Source organism: Dipteris shenzhenensis, chromosome 29 (genome assembly GCF_047967505.1).
Source record: "Dipteris shenzhenensis isolate YYH24624 ecotype China chromosome 29, Dip_SZ_1.0, whole genome shotgun sequence".
NCBI classification, from domain to species: Eukaryota; Viridiplantae; Streptophyta; class Polypodiopsida; order Gleicheniales; family Dipteridaceae; genus Dipteris; species Dipteris shenzhenensis.
The window spans coordinates 31,489,762-31,510,908 of NC_141624.1; the positions used below are offsets into that span (position 1 = coordinate 31,489,762).

The 21,147-nt window shown below is 36.7% G+C and overlaps 1 protein-coding gene across 1 annotated transcript in view; it reads left to right on the plus strand.

Moving 5' to 3' along the window:
* Positions 1-9,298: 9,298 nt before the first annotated feature.
* LOC147882711 (phosphopantothenoylcysteine decarboxylase subunit) overlaps positions 9,299-21,147 on the plus strand; it is a 196,023-nt gene continuing 184,174 nt past the window's right edge. The window contains 1 exon segment of the mRNA XM_087400487.1: positions 9,299-9,792. Coding sequence (XP_087256613.1) covers positions 9,299-9,792 — 494 coding nt within the window.

Sequence of the window (21,147 nt, forward strand, 5' to 3'; positions counted from 1 at the left end):
GGGAAGTGGGAGGAGAGGGGAACGGAGGAACGGAGGGGAGGGGAGGGGGAAGTGGGAGGAGAGGGGAAGGGAGGGGAAGGGCAAGCGGGAGAAGGGAGAGGACAGGGGAAAAGAGGAGGAGGGGAGGGGAAGGGAGGAGAGGGGAAGGGGAAAGCGGAAGGAGGCAGGGGGGAGGGGAGAGAGGAAGCGGGAGGAGAGGGGATGGGAAGTGGGAGGAGAGGGAAAGGGAGGGGAGGGAGGAGAGGGGAAAGGAAGGGAGGGAGGGAGTACTTGGGTGGGAAAGTGGTGGAGGAGCTCTAGGAAAGTTGTGAGAGAGAATGAGGAGAAGTAGAGTTTTAGAGGAAATGGGTAGCTTTTAAGTAAAGTCAACTTTTTAAGGTTTTTTTAGTTCTTTTAGGATCACTATAAGTAGAACATTCTTCATTCTTTCTTTCATTCAAAGTTTATTCTTTCACACTCCACGCTTCTCTCCTCTCATCAACCTGTTACAAGGTTCTCAAAATTTTCAAAATGTTGCAAGAGGTGAGTTCCTTTCCAACCTATTGCGTAAGCAAGAACTTCTAAGAATCAAGTTTTGGTAAATTTGATTTTTTTTTCAAATCCGATTCTTTTCTCAAAAACTTGTTGCATATGCAACAACTTCAAAAAACCATCTTTGCACTAAATCTTTTTTCCCACAAATTTTCCTCTTTACCTTAAACTCTCACTCAACCTCAAACTCTCTCAGCCTATTGGGCATGCAATAATTTAAAAAAAATAATAAAAAGAAAACAATCTATTACAAATTTCTCTCTCAACCTCAAAACCACTTAAACCTCTCTACCTATTGCATACGCAAGAACTTTAAAACAAAATTTAACCATAAATCTCTCCAAAAACTATTCTCACGGCACTTTATTAATATAAGAAATCCATTTATAATATTTTTGCTCCATAATATAATCAATTTTTATTAACTAATACTAAAATATAATTTTGCTAAAAATATATACTATAAATTTATTAATCTATAAATTAATATGAATATTATATAATTATTATATAAAAAAATATATAACTACATTAATTAAGAAAATATAACAATGAAAATATTTTTGAATGGGAAGTCTTCTAGCATATGTGCTTTATATAATACTTATGCTTAAAACAATGAAGAATTAGTGAATGTATTTGTAAGATAGTTCTTAATATGAAAAATCTCTACAATATTATGTATTTATAAGGTAGTTCTTAATATGAAAAATCTCTACAATATTCTTCTTGCTATTAACTAGATATTAAATTTTAGTTTTAATAAAAATTATTAACTTAAAAACTAATATAAATATAACGTAATTATTGTATAAATTTAAATAAATATAATATTATACATTAATAACATTTAAAATTATGTATATCATATACTTATAACCTTTACATTTTACAAAGGTATTTAATCAAAGAATTGAATTAATTTAAAAAATAAGAAAATATTAAAATTTACATAAGTACTTTTAGCATGTATGCTTTTCTTCCATGTGTATAATACTTGTTAGTCAAAGAATGAAGAATTAGATAATGTATTTGTAAGGTAGGTATTTAAAACCATATAATACTTTGCAAAAGCCTTAAACTTTGTTTAAGGCTTTGTACAAAACTATAGTATTATTGAATCCATATCATTTTTCTACTTTAGCAACCACCAGATATCCATGGTATGAATCCATGATATGAAATACATATTTCTTATGAATATTTCTTATCACATACTTCTTCGTTTCTTCTGATACACCATGCAGCATGAATGTAAGAAAATATGAATCGGTGTGCTTTTAGCCTATGTGCTTGTCCCTAATAAGTAGGATACTTTAACTAGGTAGACTTATAATTACTTAAAGTAAAGCCTTTACAAAGGATCGTACCTAGTATTGGATATATCCAACCTATTGCACAAATTAAGAAAATTGCATAAATCAAGAATTTTCTTGATTTGTGCAACAGATTGGATATATGGTTGGTTGGATAAACTTTAAATAATTAATACCAAAACATCTTAACCACCATAAATCCTAAACTTTAAACATTTAATTCCTAAACCTTAAATCCTAAACTCCTAAACAATAAATCCTAAACCCTAAACCTTAAACTCTAAATCCTAAATCTTAAACCCTAGACCCTAACCCTAAACCCTACATCCTAAATTCTAAACCCTAAACCCTAACCCTAAACCCTAAACCCTAAACCCTAAACCCTAACCCTAAAATACAACCAAAATTTAACGAATTTTTTCGATTTGTGCAACAGGTTGGATATATCCCCCAACCTGTTGCTTTCAGGTTGGATATATCCCCCAACCTGTTGCTTGAAAGCAACAGGTTGGGGGATATATCCAACCTATTGCACAAATCAAGAATTTTCTTGATTTGTGCAACAGATTGGATATATGGTTAGGGGTGCACCCCCAACCTGTTTCACAAGTCAAGAATTTTCTTAATTTGTGTAACAGGTTGGATTGAGCAACAAGTTGGGGGATATATCCAACTTGTTGCACAAATCAAGAAAATTTCTTGATTTGTGCAACAAATTAGATATACCTCCCAACCTATTGTAAGAGGTTGGGAGTGCACCCTAACAAGCAACAGGTTGGGGGATATCCAACATGTTGCACAAATCAATAATTTTCTTGATTTGTGCAACATATTGGATATATTCCCCAACTTGTTGCTCAAGCAATAGGTTGGTGGATATATACAACTTATTCTATAAGTCAAGAATTTTCTTGATTTGTGCAACAAGTTGATATACCCCCCAACCTGTTACTCAATATATCCAACCTATTCCACAAGTCAAGAATTTTCTTGATTTGTGCAACAGGTTGGATATATGCCCCAACCTGTTTCTCAATCCAACTTGTTGCACAAATTAAGAAAATTCTTGAATTGTGGAATAGGTTGGATATATCTCCCAACCTGTTGCTGAAGCAACAGGTTGGGGGTGCACGCCCAACCGTATATCCAATTTGTTGCATAAATCAAGAAAATTCTTGATTTTTGTAATTTTTCTGATTTGTGCAACAGGTTGGATATATCTCCCAACCTGTTGCTCAAGCAACAGATTGGGGGATATATCCAACCTGTTGCACAAATCAAAAAAATTAAGCAACAGGTTGAACTTGTTCTCAAGCAACAGGTTGGGGGATATATCCGACCTGTTGCACAAATCAAAAGAATTACAAAAATTAAGAATTTTCTTGATTTGTGCAACAAATTGGATATATGGTTGGGGGTGCACCCCCAACCTATTGCTTGATCAATAGGTTGGGGGTGCACCCCCAACCTATTGAGCAATAGATTGGGGGATATCCAACCTATTGCACAAATCAATAAATTTCTTGATTTGTGCAATATGGTTGGGGGTGCATCCTCAACCTGTTGCTTGATCAATAGGTTGGGGGATGTCCAACCTGTTGCATAATCAATAATTTTCTTGATTTGTGCAACAGATTGGATATATCCCCCAACCTATTGCTCAAGCAATAGGTTGGAAGGTATATACAACTTGTTCTACAAGTCAAGAACTTTCTTGATTTGTGCAATAGGTTGATATACCCCCCTAAGCTGTTACTCAATATATCCAACCTATTCCACAAGTCAAGAATTTTCTTGATTTGTGCAACAGGTTGGATATATACCCCAACCTAAGGCTCAATCCAACCTGTTGCACAAATCAAGAAAATTCTTGAGTTGTGGAACAGGTTGGATATATCTCCTAACCTGTTGCTCAAGCAACAGGTTGGGGGTGCACCCCCAACTGTATATCCAATCTGTTGCACAAATCAAGAAAATTCTTGATTTTTGCAATTTTTTTGATTTGTGCAATAGGTACAAATCGAAAAAATTCATTAAATTTTGGTTGTATTTTAGGGTTAGGGTTTAGGGTTTAGGGTCTAGGATTTAGGATTTAGGAATTAGGGTTTAGGATTTAGAGTTTAGGGTTTAGGGTTTAGGGTTTGGGATTAATTGTTCAAGAGTTTAGGATTTAGGGTTTAGGAATTAAATGTTTAAAGTTTAGGATTTATGGTGGTTAAGATGTTTTGGTATTAATTGTTTAAAGTTTAGGATGTAGGGTTTAGGTTTAATGCCTTCTCTGCTAGTTTTGATATAAAAGTGATTAAGTAATAATAACCTCAATGATTATTTATTGTGTTTGAGTTGCTAATCTATTTTTGTACATAAAACAGGTATTCACCCTAACAGAGAGTATGGATGTGGTGTTATATAAGAAGAATGAAGTGGTGGCTTTTGGACGAATTCATAGTCTTGATCCTATGAATGTGTGTCATTTCCAACATTGAGGTGAGAGAAGATGTGTAGTGATAATCACCAACGTTGTAAATCCTGAAGTACATTTAAAATATCCACATGGAGACTTTGAAACATTGGGAGATATCTTACAATGTGACATATTTGATATGCAAGCACACAGAATGCTTTGGGACCAAGAGAAATTGTTCCAAAGACATACTTTCAAGATATCAAGAAAACTTGTTTTGAGGGGGAAAAAGTAGAGATGTTATCTTGCTCTGGAGAAGTTTTAGCAATTGGCAACTTTAAGGGCTATGCTCATAGTTTTCTCTATATGTGGAGATAATTAAGTTGACTAGTGTAGGTGTCATTCAAAATGCAATGGATAGTACTTCACATCTAGATGTCCATAATACTATGTCTCATCTACATATGGGGGCTAGCTTTCTTGAAATCAAGTTTGCCTAAAATAGTTTCCTTCAATGTCATGGAAGACACAATAGAATATTATCAAAAGAAAAGGACTATAACACAAATGGGATCCAAATTGATAAGAAGCTATAGTAGTGGTCAAGAGTACCATAGTGGCATGCTCACAGGTATTGAGGACATTATAGTAACAGATGTGGATGTAGAAAAGGTTTCTTGTGTTGCAAGTGACTCAAATATACTCACTGGTATAGAAGACTTGTCTTGTGTTGCAAGTGACTCTAACAGGCTCACTGGTATAGAAGACTTTGTGTTGCAAGTGACTCGAACAGGTATAGAAGACTTGTCCTGTGTTGCAAGTGACTCGAACAGGCTCACTGGTATAGAAGACTTGTCTTGTGTTGCAAGTGACTCAAACATGCTTACTAATATAGAAGACTTGTCTTGTGTTGAGAATAATAAGACGGGACCACAAAGAAAAATACACATAAAGATTGATGGGATAAGTGATGCAATAACATGAATTAATGATATTAGTGACAATGATCATGATGTTACCACTCGAACGCAGGGCAAAAGGGGTAGAGAATCTGAGACTTGTCATGTTGTTCGTAATATTTTTGCTAGCATGCCAGAGAATATAGATGGGAGAATCTTGAGTTACGAAGGAGAAAGAGTTCAACCACAAAATTCAAGAGGCATTGGCAACAAATTGACATCAATGAACATGTCTACCAGATTGCCATTTCCAAGATATTGTAAGGTATCAAATAATTCTCAAGCCCACACAACATTTGATTATAGAGATGAAGATTCAAGGGAAATGGATTCGAGGCTCTATGGGCTTACAACTGGAAAATGCAAGACACTATTTACAAAACGAAAGCATGTGAGTGTGAAGAGGCGAAGAATCATGGCATCAATTCCAAAATCCAAGAGACATGTAATGTTATCTGAGGACAATATGAAAAGGATGCTTATGTGAGCTTGTTGCAAGAGACTTTGCATTAGAAAAGTTGGGAAAGATGATTGTGTAGCCATACGCCTTGGTATTTGGAGTAAGACAACACCTAATAGACATAACTATCTTCTTCAAGAGTTTTCATGCTTTCTTCATCAAGGCATTAATCAAGATTTGAGCACAAGACACTATAAACCTAGATTGAAACCCATGGTTAATGGGAGACCCATTTGCAATCGAGGATATCAATGGTTAATTGGACTATCACATGGCACATACTGGACCATCTGGGCAAAGGTGAAAGAAAAAGTGGTTCATACAATTCATGGAAATACCCACAAAGCTTAAATGCCATGGAAGCACTATAAATGCAACCACAGCATTAAAGCAAGTTCTCAAAGACCATGCATTACCATAGCCTCATCTTCAACAAACAATGCTAGATGGATGTGTTGAATGTCAACAACATCTTCCTTTGGGAATGACAAAGAAGGTCGTCCTAGAAACTATCAATAAAACTTTACAAGACAGAGATGAGAGCATGATTTCACGGTCAACCTTGTACAAAATTTGGCGTAGAGATTTTTGCCATGTCAAGACATCATCAAAGCAAAGGATGTCAAAATGTAAGACATGTGATGAATTAAAAAATGCCTTTGAACATAGTAAATGTGAGCAGCAGTGAGGAAGATATATTAAATGGCAATCAATCCATTTACGTCATGTGCAGGATGCTTGAAAGTTGTATGCTTCTTGGAGAGAGGAAGCTATTTCACATGTCGATAAGTCCATGTGCATCACTATTGATGGCATGGACCAGAATACAACAACTTTGCCATGATATAGATGTATCCCATCGGCATTGGAGGGCAAATGTGGACTAAAAACACACTTGTGTGGAGTATTAGTACATGGATACCGAATCTTTTGTGACATATGGATTGATAGTTTGCATGACCATGATAGTAACCAAGTTGTTACATCAATCATGAAAGCAATAAGAAAGGTTAGAGATACTCGCAGATGTTTACCTAACACATTGTGAATATAAGTTGATAATTGTTGGAGAGAGAACAAGAATAAATATATATTTGCTTTATGCTCTATGCTGGTTGGTTTGAAAATATTTGAAGAAGTGGAAGTTGGATTTCTTCTTGTCAGCCATACACATGAAGACATAGATCAAATCTTCAGTGTTATCTCTGGTGAGTTGAAGTCAATGGATGTTTTGACAATGGAGGATATGCTATTACAAATTGGGAAAAAAATTGGAGGGTCTCGCAAGGAAGAATCAGAAGTGGCTATCTTAGAGAGGATGGTAGATTGGAGAGCATTCATATAGCCACATTTACAAGCAGGAGATGATACCCTAATAGGACACAGAAATCCACACTACTTTCAGTTTCACATGCATAACAATATTCCAATGATGCAATGGAAGCACTACTCAGTAGATGGAGATCATTTATGGAGTGAGTCATATGCTTTATTACAACAAATAATTCCATTGGAGGAAACTAGATTTGTTCTTGCAAAAAACAAATCACTTGACATAGATGAAACGAAAGGCTTGAAAGCCTTCATTAAACATCTTCAAAGTATGATGCAAAAATATCCAAAGCAATCAACTAAGAATTTGGAGACAATTAAATCAACTGAAGCACTTATCCAATCTTTAGAAAGACAAGAAAACTTAATGAGCATTTAATACTGTGAATCCTTTTGGTCGGAACAAGTTAGGTCACCAAGTTTTCCTTTGGATATAAATATGTTAGTAGATATAGAGGAAGCAGAGAAATGCCTTTTACCTCAAAAATATTGTGGCAAGAAGGGAGATAAACCCTTACCAGAGTTTATACCATCTAATGAGATTGAAGAGGGTCTATTTGTTGTAGTTTGGGCATCTGATCCAGGTTTAGAGTTGGATGACCAAGGTGGCCCAATTTGGGTTGCAAAGGTTGCTAAGATAGAAAGGGATGACAAGGGAACTCCTATAACATTCACAGCTTTATGGTATGAACCAAAGTCATCGAAAAATCTCTGGAGAAGATATACAATAAAACAACTCTATGAGGGATGCTTGCAAAAGAAACGTGAATGGGTTCCAAATAATGAGGGATTAATAGAGGTGGAAGTCAGTAGCATTATTCATTGCTGGAAATTGAGGACACGAAGTTTTAAAAAGAAGCATGGATACAATGTTGAAAAATGTATCACAATCCCTAATCCAAGTCGTGTCCATATTAAACATCATTTAGCAAGACTTGACCCATCAAGCGCAAATACATTACATGACTCTGATGACTCTGAACGAGATTCAGATGCATAAGATAATGTTTTGTATGCTTTTTTCCATACAAATGGTGTATCTACACACCACCAATAAGATAATGTATTGTATGCTTTGTTTTCAAAAAAAGGGTGTATCTATACACCACTTATATATTGAATTCAACAAACTCTTTTTTTAAAAAAAGATGTATCTATACCATCACAAGTTTGGGAATTATAGCTTCATTGAGAGGTCATCACTTGACTTTTTAGCTTAATAAGGCCATATTTGTATACAAGTGACCCATTTAGTGCTCTAAAAAACCCATTTTTTGAGCTCACTAAGTGAAGTTGAGTGGAGAGGATATGCTCCAAAGAAAAGTCCAAACTAGGAGAGAAAGTCCAAAAATTTTGAATAGTCCAAACCAGGGGCCTTTTTGTTGCCTCAGCCAATGTCATTTCAGCCACTGGCTGAGCTCTTTCCTAGGGATGAACTGCCTCAAGCAGAGGCAAAGAAAATGCCACTGAGCTCTTGCCTAGGGATGACATGCCTCAGACAGAGGCAAAAGAAATGCCCCCAGTGAGGGCGTGTCAATGCACCTCTCTAGGGGCATTTTTTTTGCCTCTTCCTGAGGCATTTCAGCCCCAGTCTCATCAACTTAACCTCTATGGGGGCATTTTTGGGACCTCAGCCAAGGTCATTTTAGCCACACCCAGACTTTGATGGTCCACCCCAATGATGCCGATGGGGACGTCAAGCTTAACCTCTACTTGTTCTGGGACCTTTTAAGATGATGCCTGGGGCTAAAATCGACACACCCTCTCTAGGGGCATTTTTTTTGCCTTTGCCTAATGCATTTCAGCCCCAGGCATTAGCTCAGCTAAAGGATGTAAGTTGAAGTTCATGACTTTTTGAGGTTGAAGTTCATGAATCTTTGTTTGGTTCAGGTTCATCTTCAAGTTCAATGATGCTTCATGCTTCATTTTGGTTTAAAAGATTGGAACTTTTTTGCATTACTATTTCACTACCTGCATTTATGTTTCAAGCTATTGTTTGCATTTTGTTTGTTTTACATTTTGTAGAAATGTTGAACGATCAAATGCGGGTCCTAGCAAGCCTGTGAGGTGAGGAGGTAGAGGAAAGGGGAGAGGAAATGATGAGCGTCTTGAAGTCGTTGCCCCCATTCCTAATGTTCATTCTATCAGAGCAGTGGATATGGGAGACATGAGCTAGGAGCTTAGAGAGGGCTCTGGAGCATGGCATGATCCTAACCATGTGCCTGCTTTTGAAGAGTTATAGATTGTGCCATACATAGTTTAGTAGGAGAGCATCCCTCCTGGAGGAGGGGATTCTATGTCCGAGAATTCACTTTATCTAGATAGGGGAGAGGATATTCTACAAAAGACAAGAATATTTTCTTGTTTTTAGTGTCCTCCAGTTCCTTTGTGTAGGCTTATCCCTTATGCCAAGGTGAGAGGGCTAAGGGATGATGTGTTTGGGTTGAAAGCCGCCTTCAATAGAGAGGGTTATGTGTAGGAGAAGGGGGCTTTTATTTTTTCTCTTTGGACTTTAGGGAGAGATGACTATGATTTTGATGAGGACCCTATATGGGTTTCCATTAATGCAGAGTTTGAGACAGAGCTTGCTGAGCAGCCTGCATGGCAGATTATGTCTAACAAAATGCTCTACGTTTGGGAGGGCAACCACAAGACCGTTGGATGGCAAGCAGTAATCAAAGAGCAGTTTTCACATATGCGTGAGAAGCATTACAAAGCCCTCTACACAGTCATTGATCCTACATGTGTCAGTGAGATTGCTATGTTATCCACCTTGCAGAGGATGAACTTGTAATAATTTCTCTCTGTTTTCTTAGAAACATTATTTGTTTTACTTAATTAAGTCAAAAATGCTCCTTTTAGTAGATGGAGTATTTAATGGTTGATTGCTTTTATTGTATACATCTTCTTTGAACAACACCTATTTCATTAATTTTGGACTTTTTCTGTTGTTTTTGGACGAAGCCCAAAAATCCTTCCCAAATGAAAAGTTTACTTTGTGAAAATATCCTTCCCAAATCAAAATTTTACTTTTTGAAAATATTCTTCCCAAATCAAAAGTTCACTTTGTGGCACTATCATATTCACATAAAAATATTGTTTTTTCAATCTATACTTTTGCACCAACATGCAAGAATTTGAAATAATCCTATATTAGAAATTCTAGCTATATCTAAGTTATTTGTTAATTTAATTATTTTTAATATTTTTCCTTGACGTTTTTCCTTGACGTGATAAATTTATAAATCCATGAAAGGAGACTTAAATATTTCATGAAAATAACATGTCACTCGCAATATGCACAAAATTTTTAAAACTTTTAATAAATAGAAAAAAGGCATGATGCCATAAGACCCAAGTTTTGTATTGAACCAAAGAGGTATAATAGCAATTATAGCTATTATTATATGATTACAGTGAGAGACGTTGCTCTCAGCTAGAGTCTTTATATCCAAAATGATATAGATTAAACATATGTTTACAATTTAAATTGTTGCTCTTAAAGAGCCTCAATTCGTGCCATCTGCATAATTTGACTCCCCATTGTCTTATTGCTCAATGTCATGACAATCCCTTGCCAGGTGCCATCTGCATAATTTGACTCCCACTTGTCTTGCCAAGCCTTGCCCCTTAGGTGCATTGACTCCCCATTGTCTTATTGCTCAATGTGATAGTCCCTTGCCAGGTGCCATCTGCATTAACTCCCTATTGTCTTGCTAAGCCTTGACACTTGGGTGACATCCAGTGCAAAATACAGGCGCCATCTGCATTAACTCCCACTTGTCTTGCCAAGCCTTGCCCAGGTGCGTTGACTCCCCATTGTCTTATTGCTCAATGTGATAGTCCCTTGCCAGGTGCCATCTGCATTAACTCCCTATTGTCTTGGCAAGCCTTGACCCTTGGGTGACATCCAGTGCATATTTTGACTCTCATTTGACATAGGAGGTGATAACTCTGATTATAATTGTCTTGGATTGGCTTCTTGCCTAGTACCCAAATAAAATCCTTCAATGGACTTCAATACAAAGCTTTAATCATGGACATTCTTCATTTGCACTGTCTCCTTCTACTTCCTCCATGGCGAGCATCCTTAAAAATTCGTGTATATGTAAAATAGTTTGCTGTGGTATTTTTATTTTTCCTTCAATCTCATATCCCATGCGCTTCTTTGATTTCTTTGCCCTTGAATGCCAAGACACTATGATTGTCTCCGTCGAAACTTGAGAGACCGCTTCATCATTTGGGACCCACTCCTTCATTATACAATTAGTATACAATGTGTTGTTATCCATATTCTCCTTTCTGCCCTTTGGCTCATACCATACTGTTGTAAATGTTGTAGCTCCCCCTTGGTCATCTCTTTGCACATCAACTACTTTTGCAACCCAAAACTTCACATTCTCATATTCATCATCCCATGGCCGAACCACAACAAAACAATCGACCTCCATATCTACTTGTGGTGTAACTCTCTCTTCTTCAGTCCACAATATGGACATGGGAGTAATGATACAAATTCATTTTCAAAGACTGGAGCTGGGTGCAAATCGTTATGAACATTTGGCCAAAACATATTCATCATATTTGAAGATCTATAGTGGTGTTTATGTAGCAAAGAGAGGCAAGAGAGAATGTGGCATAGCGATTCAATCTCTTGAATCATTCTTTTTGTGTATGCGGAGTCCCAACCCTGATCACTCCTTACAAAAGAACATAAGAGGGAATTCAAATAATTTGAGATTGATGCTAGAAGAGCAAGATATTCCCAGGTCCATACATTATCAAAAAAACAACTATGGAAGTCTTGTAAAAAGTGGGAGTCTCTTGCTTACCATGATGGAGAATTGGCTACCGGCAGGTTGGGAGGTCACCTTGTGCAGGATGGGATATTTATTTGAGGATCTCCTCAGAAAAGGAAACTCCACAAATATTATTGAAAATAAGCATTTCATGGCGTATTTTCAGCTTCAAGCAGATCTAACCATAGGCTATGAAAAAGAGATAGACCATAAGGACATTGATGGCATGGATGATTACCTTGAAGATCATAATGTCCCAGTTGATGATGATGAAAAGATGGACTTACATGACCCGTTCAGAGAGAGGTTGGTGGATGAAGACAAACATGATGATGCCTTCTTTGATAATTATGGCTCGTAGGGTTATGAGAAAAGGCCACTACGACAATACTTAGCGGTATGAACTCTCTATTTCTCAATTAAATACAATTTTTTAAATAAGATTTAAATTTACTTGTTTACAGGCAATAGAGGGAGAAGAAATGGATGAAGTCAATATGGAGGCACTCCTTTCTACTTCAACAATGCAACCACCTCTAAATTTGATTGAAGAATCCCATGAGCACAAGAGCTTTAAAGACACCATGGAAAAGCACTATGACAGAGACCCATTCTGCAAATTTAGCTGCATTGGATAAAATGGAGAGCTCATTTGAAGTTAGGATCATTTTGAAACGAGAACCTCAGTATTTGAGCTTTGGTAGAGAGGAGGTTTCAATCCTCTCCAATCCTTTAAAAGAGGTTAATGAAAATGTTATCTTGGCCATTCTTAGGTAACGTTTGTTTATTTGTTGCTACTTCAATGAGCTAACATTTGTTTATTTATTTACAGTGTAGTTATATATTAGTTTCCTAGTGCAGAATGCAAATCAATTCTATGAGCTAATATTTGTTTATTTCTGGTGCAGTGTAGTTATTTCTCAGCTTCCTAGTGCAGTGTGCAGCATCGTGTCTACATGCTCGATGCTCTCATTTCTTCTATTCTTAGCTCTCCTCAAAAGACTATAGAAGATGTTTGTACCTGGTTAAGCCCTTTGAATTTAGATGGGGTGCGAGTCATCTTTATGCCTTATCATGAGGCGTAAGTATCAACTCTAACCTTATTTTTACTATTTCTTTGGCAAGTTTATGTAAAACAATAATCATTTTTATTCTGGTCATGTAGCTCACATTGGAGTCCGATTGCCTGGGACCTTGAACTCAACCGTTTGTGGTTTGTGAATTCAATGGAAGGCTATCATGCCAACTCCCCAAGGTAATTATTCTCTTAATATTTTTTATACTTTTTTATTTTGTATCTTATGATCATGACATATTAATATATTTACATATTATTATATTTAATATGTCATGATGGACAGTGCTACATATCAGCTAGTATCTACTGTCAGAACAACCATAGAGCAACAAGACCAAGTAGAATTCAAAGACGTCTACCAGTGGAGCAAAAAGATGGGCACAGCTGTGGGTGGAGAGTTGCTTACAACTGCATGTTGTTTCTTAGAGAGATTTTTGATTTGGAGTCACCAGTCAAAATGGAATCATATACAGAATCCGATCTGCTAGCATTTCAGGCTAAGAGTATTCAGCATCTAATTGCTACCATTGGGAAACAATCTGAAAATATGACTACATTGCAGGATGTATAAAACCTTATCTTTATACTTGTATGCTTGTTCAAGCCTTTAATTGGGATGTGTAAATCTCATGACTTTTTTATATTTTCCTCCAAGAGGAGAAGAGACTGAGTCTAATGAAAGCATGCTATCTTTTTACTTCTATGATTATTTAAACCTTTATTTTTATTTGGGATGTGTAAATCTCATAACTTTTTAAATTTTTCCTCCAAGAGGAGAGACTCACTCTAATGAAAGCATGTATGAAACCTTACTTTTTAAATTTTTGCTCCAACAGGAGGAGAGACTCACTCTAATGAAAGCATATATGAAACCTTATCTGCTTGTTTAAGCCTTTATTTGGGATGTGTACATCGCATAACTTTTTTATATTTTTATAGCAGAAGGAGGATGTAGAAGACATAGCAAGTGAAGAAGAATACGATGTAGACTACTCTCGCAATAAGATGAGTCATGAAAATATGAATCTATTGGAGCAAATTGGAAGTTCATTCACCGCTATGTTGTTAATTCGACAACAACCTCATTTTTTTGAATTTGGTGAAGAAGAGATTTCAATCCTCTTGAATCCTAAGAAAGAGGTTAATGTCAAAGTCATTACAACCATCCTCAAGTTTGATGCAGCCTTTTCCTTGTCTTTATACCTTGCTTATTTTGATTAAACCCAAGAAGCTAATACTTTTTTTTAAAATATAATAATGTTATAGCAAATTTTCTGCAAAATATACAAAGCATTTCATATATGCTCGATCCTCGTATTTCGGAAGTGCTTAGCAACAAAGAAGAAACCATAAAGGATGTTTGCAAGTGGTTGAAGCATGTTCCTATGAATGACGCACGAGTTATTTTTACAGCATATTATGAGAAGTAAGCATCAAACCCTACTTGTCTTTTATATTGCATTGCTAGAATTGTCTCAAACATAGTACTTACTCTTTATTGATAATGCAGCTCACATTGGAGTCTGGTAGTTGTGGACATCTTTGCGAAGAAGTGCTTCTTTGCCAACTCAATGACATCCGTAAATGGCACTGTGTTAGAGTAAGTATAGACTACACTTGTTGTCACTTCTTGACATGTAGATTGATATGCAATGCACATATTCACTATTGCTATATGTTTTGATGTGCAGATCAGCTCGAAAGTTAGTAGGTGCTATCGACACAATAATGTGGCAATGTGACTTGGCACAACAAATAGAGTATATAACATGTCAGGTATCACATCAAGAGAATATCCACATCTATAATTGTGGATGGAGGGTGGGCTACAATTGCTTTTTGGTACTTGGTAAAATTTTTGAGATACAAAATGACACAACACTGTCAACATATACGGATTTGCATCTCTATGCATTTATTACATGTACCATTCGAGCAATCATTAAGGGCGACATTATGGACCCTCCCACAAGAAGGCAAATAGATGATAATGGCTCAGAGGAGTGTGACATGAATGCCATCAAAGAGTCAAATGGGATAGAAGACCTCAACTCTACAAACATGGCTTCATTGGAAGAATTGGGAAGCTCTTTTAATGTTAGGGTTATGATTCAACATAGACCTCAGTATCTTGAATTTGGGGGAGAGGAGATTTCAATCCTCTCTAGAGCTTCAAATGAGGTCAATAACAATGTTATGATGGCCATTCTCAGGTTTGATACAAAATTTTTCTTTGCTTGATAATTCAATATTTTGATTAAATCTAATAAGCTAATATTCATTTATTTGTTGGTGCAATATAGTTATCTCATGATTTGGTAGAGCCGTACAAAACTGTGTGTATATGTTGGATTCCCTCCTTTCTCCTATACTTAGGGATAGCAGAAAGACGATAGTCAATGTTTGTAAATGGTTATATCCTTTACATTTACATGGCATGCGAGTCCTATTTATGGCATATCAAGAGATGTAAGTATCATGGCAACCTTTATTTTCATCTTATACTAGCAACATTGTGTTAAATAATAATGGTTATTAATTATTTGTGTAGGGAACATTGGAGTCTGGTGGTTTGGGACCTTGAAGACAACTATTGTTGGTTTGTTACCTCGATTGCAGGCTTCCATGGCTCAATGCAAATGTAAGTATTCTATTAATTTGTTGTTACTTCTATATTATGTACCTTATGTAATAGACACACTAAGTTTTTTTAATATGTGATGAGCAGGTTGATTGAGAAGTTGGTATCTGCTATAGAGAAACAAGACAGTACAAAGACTTGGTAGACTTCTAAAAGCATTTAGTAGTAAAGTAGGAAGATGGGCATAGTTGTGGGTGGAGAGTTGCCTACAATTGCATGCAATTGCATGTTGATTTTCAAAGAAATTTTCTCACTTAAGCCACAGATCTCATTGGAAGACTCTTTGGAGCTCAAATATTCAGAGGAGGATATATAATTGTTTAGGGCTGAAATCATTCGAGACCTAATTGCTGCCATTAGAATACAACATGCAACTGAAGCAATATCAGAGCTTGTATTTAAGGAAGAGGAGACTGAGTCTACTGTGAAAGAACTACACACTATAGAAGAAGTAGAGACTCAGTGTACACCTATAGCACCACAGCCTCCACTGGAAGCATCAAAAGAGTTGCCACAGCCTCCGCTTGCATTTAAGGAAGAGGATACTGAGTCTAATCTGAAAGCACTACATACTACAAAAGAAGTAGAGACTGAGTGTACATCTAGAGCACCACAGCCTCCATTGGAAGCATCAAAAGAGTTGCCACAGTTTCCACTAGAAGCATCAGAAGAGTTGTGATGCATGTATGATGTTGTGTTTGTAGTTTTTGTTGATTATACACCAATTTGTGACTTATTACTTAAGTGGCATTTATTGATGATATTTATATAATTATTTCATGCACACAATTTTATGATATGAATGTGTGATGATGTGATTATTTGGAAATATAACCTTGTGTGATGAGAATTTTGATATGAATATGTGATGATGTAATATTTGTAATATATTTCACTCGCAAGTATCAATTCCCAATGATCCACTCACTTAAAGTACAGCATTCCCAATGCTTTGCAAAATTTTATTCAGTTGGATAGTCTCCACTCACTTAAAGTAGAGCATTCCCAATGCTTCTCTCACTTTATTCCAACCCTTATCCTTATCATAGCGAACACATCGTGCCTTAGTGCACTTGTATTCTTCCATCCTAGTCCTTCCACAAATGCTCTCTTATTTCTTACATCCTAGTCCTTCTGATTAACTTGTATTTGTCTTTCACTTTACATCTTCCCTCACTTTCTATCCCTTCAAGAAACTCTCTGATTTCTTACATCCTAGTCCTTCTAATTAACTTGTGTTTGTCTTTCACTTTATGTCTTTCCTCACTTTCTATTGCTCTCTCTCTCTCTCTCACTTGTAATATATTTCACTCGCAAGTATCAATTCCCAATGCTCCACTCACTTAAAGTATAGCATTCCCAATGCTCTGCAAAATTTTATTCAGTTGGACAGTCTCCACTCACTTAAAGTAGAGCATTACCAATGCTTCTCTCACTTTATTCCAACCCTTATCCTTATCATAGTGAACACATCGTGCCTTAGTGCACTTGTATTCTTCCATCCTAGTCCTTCCACAAACACTCTCTTATATCTTACATCCTAGTCCTTCTCAGTAACTTGTATTCTTCTATCCTAGTCCTTCCACAAACACTCTCTTCTTTCATCCATCCTAGTAACTTGTATTCTTCTATCCTAGTTCTTTCACAAACACTCTCTTCTTTCATCCATCCTAGTGCTTCTCATTAACTTGTTTTCTTCCATCCTAGTCTTTCCACAAACACTCTCTTCTTTCTTCCATCGTAGTCCTTCCACAAACACTCTCTTATATCTTACATCCTAGTCCTTCTCAGTAACTTGTATTCTTCTATCCTAGTCCTTCCACAAACACTCTCTTCTTTCATCCATCCTAGTAACTTGTATTCTTCTATCCTAGTTCTTTCACAAACACTCTCTTCTTTCATCCATCCTAGTGCTTCTCATTAACTTGTTTTCTTCCATCCTAGTCTTTCCACAAACACTCTCTTCTTTCTTCCATCGTAGTCCATCTCCCTTTCTTTATCATCTCCCCACCTATGGATGTCCTTGGCATTGTCGAAGATGTGGAGTTCAGAATTAACAGTCTCTCTTACAAGTAGAGTTAGTTGGTTCCTGCATAGTTACATGAGAGTGGAGCATTGATATCTAACACTCCATTCATGAGCATTGAGCTCCCTCCTCGGAGTTGACAATGAGAAAACCCATCGCTCTGTTTGCTTGTCTGTGTGCACTAATCATCTCTGCACAAGTCATCTCCATTTTAGCTTGGCGATCAATTTGTGCTTATTTGTGTACCTGCACATTTCTCCCCTCTAGTATAAGCATAAACAATTTGAATCCTCACATCATGCCGTAGCTCTTTTGCTATTTTGGGCTTCGTTCTCCCTAAGGGTTTTGACATTTCATTGGTTTTCTCAGCCTTGATTGATGCCTCGGCCTCATGTTTCTTCGATCCACACTTCTCGTCGCTCGCCATATAGAATGCACTACACAAAATTTTTTTTGGCAATGTCTACATGAAGCCTCAAGACGTGAAACCACAGAGGAGATTATAGATACTGCTAAAAGTGTATATGATGGAATGACAAACTAGTTTCCTTGCGAGTTACGAAACTGAGCATGAAACAAAACAAGTCGAAGCAACACAAAGGGGGGTCCAAGAGGCACTTATACTAATCACAAGAGTCATTTTCGTAGGTCGCGGGTGACTATGGTTCCCTCCACTATCATTTTTCGGCCATATACTTCACAAGAATCTTTGGCAAAGGAATAGAATCAGTGAAATATGTGATCCTGATGTTCAAAGCCAAGCCATGAAAGCAAAAAATGGGAGAGAACCTAAGGATGGGTGAGGCAGTCTTACTGAACATGAAGAAGAAGCCATATCTTGCATTGGAAACTTGAATGCTTCGTGCAAATTTCAACAAGGCACAGGCCTTAGAGTGTAAGTACAGATAGACTAGGGTACTTGCTACTATCCTAGTCCAGAGGACTATCTATAAGTTTTTCAGTATCTCATAGATAAAAAAGGATCATGTCAAACGAGTAGAGTCTCCATAATGTTGGTCTCTAGAATGCCTCTATCAGTGACCTCTCAAATGCAATTCTGCAAAGTTCTAGATACACATCTTTTTTAAAGGGCCACTTCATTGGGAGTGGGCCGAGTCTATAGACCTTAAAAAAAAGGACTTCAAAATCTCATATTGACATTAGTGCCAAAACAGTTGTTGATCTAACAAGTAATGTTGCAAAGGAAATGGGTGTTGCATCTGCATAATGTTTTAATGATGGAGATGACAAGACTATGGGAAGGAAAAGGCCAAAGTCAGCAGTGCCTTCAAATATATGTGAGGATGACAGTCACTGCCCTGAGTACAGTTACGCAAATAATAAAAGATATTCCATGTCTCCGAACTCTAGTAGTAAATTTTCTACAGAGAGTTTGGAGGATGATGATTCCAAGAGTGTGAAAGAATATCAAGTGCACGATGAAAATTGGGCATTGCAAAGGGTTCCTCTAACAAGCCAAGTCCATTGCCAAACTTGGCTTAGATAAGGAGGAAAATATAACAAGCTTGTCAATATAAAGGATCGTGAAAACCAACATGGAGTTGTTGCACCATCTTTTTTTGGGAGGATTGAAACACCAATTGGAGTGTGCTCCCAAATGATTTGGTTTTGCGAAAATGATGTAACCCACATGTGGAAGCCATTAACTAGCATTACAGGTATTCCAAGACCATCACTAGGAAGGTGGAAGGTTCAATCAGGAACGTCCTTGACAAGTGTAGAGTTTGCTAGGTTGAAGCTCAGGGTTTGTCATATTAGGAGTATCAAGTCCAATGGTGGGTGCAAGTTGTGCTTTGCCAATTCAAGCCCATGATGAAACAATAGTATTGCATGAAGATCGGCCTCGGTGTCGAGATGGCAAAACAATCACATGGTGAAACAAAAGCTCCAAAGAAATGGAAAAAAGAATTCAGAGGTCATTGGTCATGAAATGCATTGTTAAGGATGCAATAGTTGTGAAGGCCATGGAGCATGCTGAGTTCATTGTTTCTACAGAGAATCAATGCTAAAAGATATTCAATACGAGGTTGACATTTCTCCATTTCCTTCTTGCAATTGTGAAGACTTCGTTGGAGGATTATGCAAATTTGCTCCGTATATTCCATGCAAACATATTTATTACATCTTGCTTTCATACCTTGGATTGGATAGCAAAAATAATATGTTTGGCCACCAAGCCACCTTGAGTAAAAAAGAGATCTTTCAGGCATTGTCCAGCATGCCTCGAGGTTTAGTTTTTGAAGATTGCACCTTCATGATGGGCAAGAAAAAATGGGAGATTATAATAATCCTTTTTTCCATGAGGATTTTGAACCACAAAAATAGTTTTTGTTCGAAGACTGAACCTTCATGATGTTGAATACAAAATTAAAAGATATTTATGATAATCCCTTTTTCCATGAAGATTTTGAACCACAAGAATAATGTTTTTGGAGTCTTTTTCATTTCTCCTTGTATAAATTTTTAATTTGTTTCTCTACTTGTTGATAGTTGTGGTAGGATGCTTTGTAGTATGATTCTGTAATCAAAAAACTTTCAATATGTCTTTTATGTGATAAATCATGTCTTCATTTGTAGTGATGTAGGTTGGAAACTTATTTGAAGTAATATGAACTCAATACAACTAGTAGCAAAATACCAAACTATGAGTGTAAAATATTGACTTAAAATTTGGCTATATTTGTTACATTTCCTTTTGTACCTTGGATTGGATATAAAAAATAATATGTTTGCTCACCAAGCTTAATTTTCCAAGCATTGTCTCGCATGCAATGAGATTCATGAAGGATGACTATAATAATCCTTTTTGCCATTAGGAATTTTAACCACAAGGATAGTGTGCTAATTATTCTCCACTTGGTAATTATGGTAGGACATTTTGAAGGATAATTTCACATCACAAAAGTTTGAACGTGTCTTTTATGTGATAAATCATAGCTGCCTCTGTCGCCGCCGCTTCTGCCCACTCTACATCCCCATCATCATTAAGCCCTCCCCTCTTTTAATTCAAATTCTTTCCCCCCCTTATTTTGGAATTTTTTTTATAACCCCCCCCCCTTCTCTTGCTTTTGTATAAATGTCCGTCCCTAATCTCTTTAGAACCTTCAAAGATTAGTTCTCTAGAAGATCTTAGCAGATTTTTGCTACCCTTCTACACCAAGAAATCAATGAAGGGTCCCAAAAGCCTGTCATTTGGAACACTTGGGACTAGAAGATCGATGACAATTTCTTGAGGATCAGTCTCTCTCGTAGTCCCTTGAATGCCACCATGTATCTCTTTACAAAGGGGAACAAGAGGATTATCATGATACCTTATTTATATGACTTGATTATCATTGGTGAACAACCCCGAAAAGATCTATTTAATAAATAGACTTCTCAAGTCCACCCCCTTGGCTAGTGTAACATATGGAGGTGCCTAATGGATAAAAACAAGGTGGCATAACCACTAACTCCCTGTACTAAAAAAAAGTAAAGTAATAGAAATTGACAACAAAATAAAATTTTTCAATAACATGTAAAGGGGAAAGACCACATGAGTAAATTGGGAGAGAAAAAAGAAAGTGAAAGTAAAATTTAT